Raw genomic sequence first — 11,710 nt, 5'->3', positions numbered from 1 at the left:
TACATTTTATTTTATGTTATGTTCTTTCAGATTTTTTTCAAATAAATATTTTTCCTATTATGATTATTAAACAGATATGTTTTCTATAATCAATCTTAAAACGACATCATTGACAAAATAATGATTAATATAGAACTGTCAAAAATAGTGAATTTATAGAAGAATTATATTTATATCAAACATAAAAAATTTGTACCGTATTCAGAAATACAATACAGACTATTAAAGGACGAGTGCATATTGCAAACGATAAAAGAAACGTTTTCTGAAATTGATACCATAAATGTTTTACTTTACACAAAAATTTGCAGTCTAATTTCATTGAAGAATACAATGCCTTTATAAAAATTTCATTGCATAATACCTGAAAAATGTTGCAACTATGATAACAGGTACAGCTAGCCTAATACATCTATAAAACATGTACATCGACTTCAGTCCGATACGTTACTTGGCGCAATCAAAGTTGTTTCACACACTTATGGTTGCATGACGGAAACAATAGCTCCCGCCACATACTTAATGAAGTATGTATGCAATCGCTTTTATCGGGCAGCTGAAAAATATTCCTGACAGAATGTTCGAGGTAAACGCGTTTCACCACTGCCGCGCACACTTTTTCTTCTGTTCCGAAAAACTAAAAGCTCTTTGTGTCCCGTGGCTGCGAGTTTTTAACGCCGTTCGTTTTACGAGAGTATCACGTGACACACTGTTCTAGTTTCGAGCGAATGCATACAAATGACTGATTTCTCATGGCGCTTGTATATTTCGGGCACAAGTTTCCTAGGCTGGTTTTATACAAAAATACACATTTATTTAGGACTAGTGGCATTTATTTAAACAAGTCGCTCTTTTTATGTTGCAGGTTGGACGACGAGAAGTTGGACCTGATCAATGTAAGTAAATGATACACTTAAGTGCTTTTTTCGGTATCCTAATTCTGTGAAAATGACTCGTTTATATTCGACTGGTTTTCTCTAGAATAATTGTTCTTATTTTTAAATCTCTCCCAATTAGTGCCCCTTTACGGATTAAATATTCAATCATCTATTTCTAAATTAATTTGAATTGATCCTTTAAGCTCTCGTTTTTAATTTTTCTTCAGAACTTATTTATGTTAAATATAAAGGTACATTTTTTGGGACAGATTCACAAATAGGAACAGTTTCTCCATGTGTTAGAATTATAAAAAAAAATTAAAACGCCGCTGTTCACCTCTTAACTTTATAGAACAATTGAAACATTTCAGAAAAAATAAAATGTCAACGATGTCTTCATCTAAACAAAGCAATATTCCAACGCAGGTTTTATCTGGATACGGGCTACCCACGTTTACACACTAAGGTTTAATGTAACTCTCGAAACTCATATTACCATTTATTATTAAAAAGAAAAAGAGTACAACGTTATCATGCTTGTGCGTAGTCGTGTTTGCTCATTACAATTTACACGAAGAAAAAAATATCATGTTGAAACATCCTTTTAATGGCAGTATGAACTTCATAAAGTTTGCGCAGGTTTATGACATTTTTTATCTAAGCCGTTTTTTTTAGCACAGATTAATGTTGCTTAAGCAAGGTAAAAAACACACATTCTCGTGCCTTGCTCGGTTAATTCATAGCACGTTGGCCACTGCTTTATAAATCATATTCCTCGTAGAATATTATACTTTTATCTTTGTACCAACTAATATTCGAGTATCAAGTTTTTCATTCAGTAATCTTCCCTGAAAAATATCTGCATACATACAGTATCTATACCTTTTAATTAGAATTCGAATACATAAAATTCTTACCGTTTTACTTGCGTTGCAGAACATGCAACCATTTAACAATGTAATTTACTACCATCTTTCCATTTCCAGCATTTAATAGGTATTATAAAATAGTGAAATTGCATTCGTTTGAGATTCCGAATAAAACCTGTTCGATACAGGAATAATACGTACCTATATACAAGTTATTAGCATACGATTGAAAAATAATAAAAACGGTTGTAAAAGAGAATCAGATTCAAAGGGACCGGATTTTTACGGTATTTTTTTATGACGAAAGCCAATTGTACATTGAAGGGGACGAAACGATCGCATTACAATGGTGAATGCCTGTAAAAATCCCTCTTTCTCCTCAAGCAAACATAGTTCTAAAATGGATAAAACGAAATATCTTGATCGAACATTTGTTTTTCCCTTGTTTTTTTTTAACAGTTCAGTCACACTTTCGATCAAAGTATTTGCTTTATTTTCCATAGATAATATGAATTTATCCAGTGTATTAAATCCGTAATCTAGTAATGAGACTGTCATGTCATGCATAATAATTCTAGCTTAATAAAACTTTGTTTTGAACTATTCAGTAATTAGCTTGAAAATCCTATACATATACATAATTTCAAATAGCTTCCCTGCTGCATTCAGATGCACCCTGAATATCTTAAATAGTTGAACTTTCGATAGACTCGCATCTATAAAAATGTTCATTTGCTTTGAACTACAGGCTAAGTAGAAATTGTCAGAAATTCCATTAAATAATACAGTGACTTTATGGAAATACCGGGCAGTATATAAGAAGTAGGAATAGTCGTCAAGGGAAGTACGTAGTCACAGGTCATAGTACGTATTAGCGGTTAAAGATAGTAACTTACAACGCTGGGGTGTCTGTGGCTGTGGTTGAAACCTACTGATTGAGGTACGGTTTAACGAGGGAACAGACCTCCTCAAAGGAGACGTAATTACTACCTTATAAATATATATATATATATATATATGTACCTTGTATGTGTGTACTTCGCCGAGTTCCTAAGGTAAAGACGACTGTGGGCTTATGAAAATTGCCGGGATTGAAATCTCTTATCATTCATATCTCGCGAAAGTTACACAAAATGGGACACATAATTGGAATCAGTTCGATTTCTTCTAAAGTAATAGTTTTTATAAAAAATACGACTTGTATTTGAAACATTTTTTATTACAATTATTACTGTTACGTGTCCCACTCTGTTTAAGAATTCCACCCAATGTACAAAAATATACAGAATATCAAGCTGAGTAGGTTTAACAATGCATAAATGATCAAAAACATTACTGTAGATAAATAAATGTTATTTCTTTTTAATTTTGTTATTTAGAATCGACATAAATTTTTATGAAATGAACTTGGTTTTACACTTTACCCTCTAAATTATATAATACAAATAGTCTTACAGTCTTTCCATACAAACACAATTATTCCTCTCATTTTGAAGAAATGGCTATTACAAATAAATGCATTATAAATAATATGCATAAGCCACATTTTGCATAAAAGCCGTAGGCTAGTAATCAAATACAATCGAATAACAGGTGATAATGAGATAAATATAGAGGCGAAGAGCTTAACGGATTCGGGTAAGTTGAATCCGCAGCATTAGAAGCCATCGCTAATACAGAGTGAACAGATTAAATATGCCTTTTCGCCGTGTTTGACGATCGATCGTCGCCGTTTCACAGAGAGAGGAGAGAGGTTTGCCGTAGAACAGAGCAATCTGTTTTCAGGGCTGGTCGGAACCCACCCTTGCCGCTCGCCCTGGCTCCGATTCGCGAGATTATCATACGGCCGGCTATTATGCGGAGTAAACGATGGCCCGTGTGTTCGAAACTTGCCGGGTGCTCTGATTGAAATGCGCCCGGTAATTTCCGGTTATTTGGCGCGTACGGCAGCGTGGCCGCGACGACGCGACGTACTGCATTAGACCCGGCTTCGACGACGCCACGGTAACATTTGATACGACGTAAAGCGCGTCCATTTACCACGCTCCATTTCGAATTACCACATGCGGAATATATCTATGTATATCAGGAGAAGGAAAAGCTGCCGCAATTACGTCGATATCAACCTCGTCCATCAATTTCGCATGTTTACCACTAATTAAAGCCCGTCCGGAGACCTTCTAAAGAGCCAGTCTTCATCCCTAATGCAGTCTAATCATAATTTCTGCTTCCTAAATTGACGTTTCCCAAAAGTCAAAAATCGTATATCATTTTTTCTCATTGTCTACTATTATGAATCAAGTGAAACTTAGGATAATTGTATTAGAAATAATTTATATTTGATGATATGACAAATATTGGTTTTACGATCTAATATTTTAAGAAATTATCTATGAACGAATTATATTCGTTTTATTTCATTTTCTCTTAAATACACGTATAATTCTAGTTCTATTACATGAACACATTTGTCCCCCAATTATAGTTCATATAATACAGATTCTACTGTATTGGGATTATTTGTACTGATGCTCTTGTAATTTTCTTAAATATCATTCAATTGTTAATTATTCGAATTTGCGAACTCCTGTATCGAATCTAATTAAGTCCTCAACGAGACATCGAATTCTCTCGACAACTGGCCTGAGGTCCCAGATGCCACTTCCATACAACACCGTCTTGATCAACACACGATGTTACAATTGCATGAGACAGACTCAGCTTCCCATTCTCATCCTCCTACTTGGCTCCTATCAACGGTCTGAAAATTGTACCCATTGCCACTCTCCCTTTACCAACGACGAAATTAGTTACCTGGTTAAATAGACCCGAGGTGCAAAAAGAAACTCCTAAATATGTATATGATTTAACTATATCCCATTTGACATATCTCAATTTGCATCCTTTCATTTTCCTGTTTCTTCCTGACCTTTGAATTATTAAAATTTTCGTTAAAAGATTTATAATAAAGGCATTACGATTTTAACAGAAGATATTACAAGATAGTATCGATCAAGGTACTTGAAATTTTTATATCAGTGGTTTAGCTCTAGAATTCTTGTATACCCCATCCCCGGCAGATTTATTCAGAAAATTTTCGCTGCGAGATACCTACGAATATCTAGGTTCGGCTTTCAGTTCCTGCAAGCCGAATAATTGCCGGCCGTGAAAGTAAATGAATCTAATTGCATCTAAAATTTAAATAAAACCCGGCATTTGCATTTAATACTGGTATCTAACTGACCGTGCAAAACTCGATAAAGCCCGGCCGCCTCTTTTCTTCCTACCCACTCGGTTTTCTCGCCTACGATCTTTAATAATAGTAATCTTCTTACAGATAGCGATGTAAAAATTAAAAAAAATTATTTGGACATTTCACCCTATCTTTATTTATATATTTTATATTGTGCTCTAAATATCTACTATAAAATAACCAGGTTTGAGGATTATTCAAATGAATTATTTGAAAAATAATCTTGGAAATAAATTTTACCTTATCTGAATGCACGTTATTTGAAATGATCATTGATTATTTTATTCAAATGTAATGTTCCCCTATTTTATTCATTATTTGGAGTTTATTTGAAATCATTTTTCATTCTATTTTGTATTTGATCAAATAATTCTTAAAATAAAATGTCAGATACTCTCTAAGTCTAAAATTACAAAAAATGAATTTATTATAAAAGTAGTTTAAATTACGAATAAAAGAACTTAAGAGATCTATTGGAATACACTTTTTTTTTTAAATAACATTTTTTTATTAACATGAGAGACATAATTGAATCAACTGTTCCTCTTAATTCGTCGTAACGTTCATCAACGCGTCTATTAAATTATTGAATGATTAAAAGGAAATTCAAGATTCATTCCATACTGTTAATAACATTGAAACGATACCAGCCGAAGTGTGATTCGTGTACTTAGTTTGTAGTTCAGCGCATACGATTCATTCTACCGTTAATGAACTTCAATCCCTCGTTGACGTCTGACGGGAACGAGGTCGTAATAGCATGGATCGGTAAACCTGTTAACGAAGGAACACACACCAATCTCCAATAGGCGATCGGCGAAAAATAATTAAAGGCGATGAAATTAAGCGCTCTCACGTTCCACGTTCAAGAAACCCTACCATTTGTTCGGCTCCGTTTTAATTATCAGCCGTTTACCATTAAGTCGATATTAATGACGTGCGCTCGTTCCAACGTTAACTCCCTTTACCCTCGGCGGACGATCGTTTGTTTAAAACAGTCGGAAGTAATGTCACCCGTTTCTTTCTCTCGGATTTTTACTCTGAAAATAAAGTAAAGAGGAAACTTGTCCACTGGATAACAGAGATTCCGACGAATTTGTCCTTTTAATGTTTGCATTAGTCTCAGTGAATTTAATACAATTCTATCAAGTAAAATGTTCCTGTGGATTTTTAGAACAAAATTAAAACACCCAGCTTTTCTAATAATGTCACTTGAAATTCACAGAATGACTACTTATTTAGTACGCAAACAAACTGTATTATGTATGTATATTTTGTATCTCTAAGAAAAACTGACCCTTTCATGAAAAGGTAAAAAAGTGGGCAAGTTTGAAGTGCCTAATCCCTATACTAAAAAAAATGTCTTCTAACATTATTTTACTTTCCATTAATCTATAAAAATAGCATACACAATTAATTTAGTACTAGTTTATTAATAATTATATTTCTGTGAAAATAAGCTGAGAAAAGTCATGAAATCAACGTAAATCGTCAAGTTTCCTTTTTAGTTATTTTGAAACAGTGTTTCAGATAGATATTTCTTCAGATAATCTTCAATTCTCGCCCTTTCTGCGACGTCGAAACTGTATCCGTGCTCAATATATTACTAATGGCAGTACATAAAATAATATTGATGTCCCATCGGATAATACAATAGATTTCGTTCAACACATTACGAGCAAACTCTGTATCAACAGAACAGCAGTGTCTTAAATAAGTGAAATGAAATTGTATTGTATTCTAGTTTTTGTTTTCGTTCCTCAATGCTTGTACCAAATAAACAGTGATCTCGATTGACCGGAATCTCTGTACCAATCAGCAGAAACAGGCTGTAACACAGCAACTTTTTTCAAATAGTTGCTTTGAACGTTATAACAACGATATCGGCTACACCATTCCAATAAATCAGAATATCTCTTGAAATAATGGTTTTTGATAGAAACAAGTTAATACTTTTTTATAGAAAATGACAAGCTGGATCAAACTGTGTAATCAAAAATATATAATTTTGTTTAAAAGACTATATAGCTTCATTTTTATGTGTCCTTTAAAGATTCATAAGAAAAATTAAAAAATATCAAAAATAAAAGATGTGTAATTTCAAGGAATATCACACAACTTTCATTTGAAACAATTTTTATAAAAACTATTACTTTAAAAGAATTCGAACTGCTTCCAATTATATGGCCCACCACGTATATATGAAACATGTTATTAAGCATTATATCACATAAGAATCAAAACATAGAAAAATATAGTTTGGGTATAGAATAACTGAAACAAGAACGCGATAAAGTGCGCGAGTACAAATCCTGTGTATACAGAAATCAATGTTACCCGAGAGAGACCAAAAAAGAAAAAATTTCTGGCCATTCCATGCAGTCATACCGCTGGTATTATTGCCCAATGGAAAAACAATATAAAGCTAAATGGAATATACAGCGCATTCTGTTTATTTGGACGCGCTTCGGAACATTCTTTTCTTGCAGTAGAAAGAGAAAAAAGAAAGGCTCGCGGAAATGAACGGAATTCAAATTGAGATGCTGGAGAAGTGAATAGGAAAATAAGAGAAAAGCGTCGTGCGATTTAAACAGATGGGAAAAACGGTCTGTGAAACTTGATGAAAATTTCTGTTATACTAAGTATTTTAATCTTTCTTCACATTCCGTGAATACATGAATTGAATAAAAAGATTAAACTATATAAAGACAATTAGAGTTAAACTACAGATTTGTATGAAAAATAAAACATGATAATCAATCTAAAAATGTATTTCAAATAAATATTCGTTTTATCGTTAAATTGTTGCAATATGTATTCACTTTTAATATTTTGTATACTTTAATGTATCACATGTAGCGTTTATATTTATTTTTTAGAAATGCATTAAATCCGCAGTCTAATTTATAGTTACATATATACAAGAATAAATAATTGACTTATGCTTATTTCAACAAATGAAAATTGAATAAATGTGTCTTTTCATTTGTTTCAGAACACTATTTTACCTGAAGCTGTACATTTTTGGGAACGAGCACTCATGGTCCGCGAGACGAAAAGCACCATTAGATTGAGCAGGTAATTCAATAAATATCTCAAGCGCCATGTTTCATTTGGCCATGTTCAATTTTTATACTCTACTACGTATTAATTGTCTATTCAGACTATCCCAAATGTTCCCTTTCCTACCCTGTTTTGAGCATTGAACCCCGACTACTCAGCGACTATAAGAATAACCAAAATTGAGATCTGACCGGCTTATAAAAAACAAACACGAACTTTTGCGCTGACCTAACATTACAATGAAATAAGGAACGAGTATGATTTAATAAATGCAGTATTTGCGAAATCCATGGGTACCTACTGGTACCAGTAATGTAATCAGTTGAAGAACTTGTACATACATCATTCTGCATGCGCATCCATACACAACAGTCGGTCACCGCGTTTATTTGCATACCGACCAGAACCCTGAGGGGGTAAAACTGTGTGAATATGCATTATACGTATTTACTGGTCGCGTACGGACTACTCCCTACCCTGATTTATCGCAGTAGGCGTGATCGCACTACTCGCATTATTAGAATCCTACGTAAACGTACCGTGTATTTATCATAGTTGTTAATGCCCGCTCATCGTATATTCACAATAATTCAGCATCCTGCTTCTGATATTTCCGTTAAGCAAGGAAATACCATAAATGGAACCCATATTCGCTAAGCGCCAACTATTTTTGTCTCATTTGAAATAACTATTTATGAGTCCATTTATGATGGTTCACAAACTTCATCTTTTCAAAAGGATTGTCCGAAAAATTATTTATCCGAATGAATTTATTTGTCAGTTAGTTTGGATAAATGACGTTCTATGTTATTCTTTTTCGTGGTTGCACCACAATTTCTGGGACACCATGCGTACAATTTTTCTGTAAGTGCAACCCATTCTTCTGAGGCTGTCTAATGATAAGGTTCAGACACTACCGGTTCATAGTTCCTATCGTAGGTGTCGGTAGGACAAATTCCCGATGTCGTCCTGACACTGGGAGCAGAGTTTGCAAAAATAAGAAACGTTTTCTTCTTCCCGTCTGGCGTGTGTTCTACGTTCACCCCGTTGAATAATGCAACGAATTCTCTTCCGCTCCACGGAAGCGTCCTATCCGACCGTTCGTCCCAGTCTTCGCTCTCGAATACTCCTCCTCGTCTTTCCCGCGTCGCATCGTCCGGTCGGAGCTTCTCCGGAACCGGAACGTCAAAAATCATTGGAAATCCGGGAAGGTTCGTGCAAAATTGATTTGCCGCGTGGATTTTCTTACGCTACGACTAGCTTGCCACTCCGATTTCGTGAAGTCGTGAAAATCCAGGAAAATGCGTAAGCGAGGCTAAACTGGGCTTCGCTTCCGTTGTCGCATTCCCCGAGATGAAGCGACGAATAAGGGAATGGAAAGTATCGAATAGATACAAAGGTGTATACCAGTAGCTGTGAACGGTATTCGCACGTTCTTTGAAACAGAATAACCTTTTCATACAATTTGAAGGCTTTTTGAAATATCGAAGGGATTAATTTTCTATGTGATGTAGAATGAAAACATCAAAGGAATTAAAACTCGTTGAAAAGTAAAAATTGCTGTTTTTAATTTTTCACTGAGATCTGTAATAAAATGTTGTTTAACACATATTGAAGATTTACATGCATAATAATAAATTAGATTGAAATCAATTAACGATGTGCGAAGAAATTACAATAATCCTTCTACAAATCTTTTTAATTAGTATGACTATACATGTAATTTATATTTTCCGCCCAGCGAGATGTTTAAAAAACTTTTACTTCTACCATCCATATTTAAATATTTAAATTAATCTAGTTAAAATCCGTAGAAAGATCGTAACGAAGTCGGTGCCCATTAACGTAACGAGACCGAGTTTACATTACGCTTATTTACGTCACCTACAAATTACATAGTGTATATCCGTGTAGATATAGGTATAGATAAAAGCGGAAGAAGTGGTCAATTAAAGACGCTGTAAAAAAAGATCAGTTTACCTATCATAGGAGACAGTGGTGTGACATTAACTAAATTATTAGATGGGATAATTATTGTATCAGCCGTTCAATAAAACATTATATCATTTATTGTATCAACTATTTATTAAAACATTATATAATTTATTGTATCAATTCTTGCATCAACACATTATATGAAACAGTAATGATATATAAAAGCTCGCAGTCTAGTGATCATAATTGAAACTCTGTTTCATTATAATTACTTTTATGTCAGTTTACAAAGGAACAAGGTAAAATATAATACATGTGAAATCTAATTTAGCAAATTATCAGATTATTACAATAAATAGCAAAGTACAAAATACTTTACCAGAAATGGAACTGTAATACGGTTAATAGTAGTTTCCGTAATATCGCCGACGGGGAGGTTTAACGTTGTAGTGAGAACCGCATTGAAGCGTTACAGCCCGTACTTACGTTGCAGTGGCACATTATGTAAAACATCCGTGAATTCCTATTTCGCGGTGTCGACTCGGTCAACAAACATTACCTGTTCACATTTGCCGTTTCTAGAGTGTAGCAACAACGAAGCTTCTGCTGACTTCGCGATTGCCTCATTAAAATCGAATCCTTTGAAGTGTCTATCGCTAAATTCGAATACCGCTACGCGTAAGCATGTGTAGATCTTATTCACGTTTGTATACGAGACACTAGTTTGATCTTATCAAATTATCATTTTAATGTATCCTAAATTTATGCGTGAATTCAAATTAGTTGAATTAATGTAAATATCCTAATTTGTATTCACATCCCAATTTCTGTCCATTGGCTCATTTTTCTATAATTCTACGATAACTGTATAAATTTATTAAAAAAAACACGCCAGTGAGTAGAGATTGGGACATTTACTTACTACTTCTCTTGTTATCTTGTCTCTTAGAATAGTTGATGTACCGATTTGGTTTTTCATTTGAGAAGTTACAAAAGTAAATAATCAATTTCTAGATTTTTCGATACCACCCCCCAAGATGATAAAGAGAGGTGACATGTATTTTTACAAATGTTCAAAGTTTCTGTTCCATATTTCACACATCTTGATTTTTATCAAGAAAAATTATAAATAAATTAATACTACGGGCGAACCCAGAGGACGTTAGTTATAAATGCATTAAATGTACTGATGAAACGTCGCGACGATGTTAATCGGGGAAAAGAAACATAGTAGCCAGGCAGGAGACAAGAAACGCGCGCAGCAGGTGTTTATAGGTAATGAAAACCGCATGAGTACACGATTATGCATAGGTACAGGCCGACGGTAGTGCCTTTCCGCGTACACCCTCTATTTACCTAACCCGGGGACGTGGCTACATAAATTCAGGTTATTCGCATACCTGCGGTCGGACTACACCCGCTGCGACGGAAGAAAAAAGACCGCGGATAAGCCGCAAATATTTCTGTTGTCTACAAGCATCCGCCGACACGGATACCGGTAAATGTACCGCGTGATAATAAACCTCCGTTGTGATTTCATCGTTTCACATTCGCGAATAAACTTTCGTCAGAGATAATGCTTAAATTATAAGCAAATTATGGAGCTTTATGCACTTATAACAGGCATAAGTGTGCTAAAATTTTAGTATTACATAATGTGCAAGGATATAATAAAACATTATATGCGTGTTATGATGTTTGATGAATAAAAG

The 11,710-nt window shown here is 34.2% G+C and overlaps 1 protein-coding gene across 1 annotated transcript in view; it reads left to right on the top strand.

Annotated features, from left to right (window-relative positions):
• The first annotated feature begins 737 nt into the window (after positions 1-737).
• Positions 738-11,710, top strand: part of Invadolysin (leishmanolysin-like peptidase, invadolysin) — a 23,810-nt gene continuing 12,837 nt past the window's right edge. The window contains exons 1-2 of the mRNA XM_026811298.1: positions 738-896; positions 7,996-8,078. Coding sequence (XP_026667099.1) covers positions 753-896; positions 7,996-8,078 — 227 coding nt within the window. The 5' untranslated portion in view covers positions 738-752. The remainder of the gene's footprint in view (positions 897-7,995; positions 8,079-11,710) is intronic.

This window comes from Ceratina calcarata, unplaced genomic scaffold (assembly GCF_001652005.2).
Source record: "Ceratina calcarata isolate Rehan_Ccalc_2016 unplaced genomic scaffold, ASM165200v1 scaffold111, whole genome shotgun sequence".
Lineage (NCBI taxonomy): Eukaryota > Metazoa > Arthropoda > Insecta > Hymenoptera > Apidae > Ceratina > Ceratina calcarata.
This window is presented reverse-complemented; position numbering and strand designations above follow the sequence as displayed.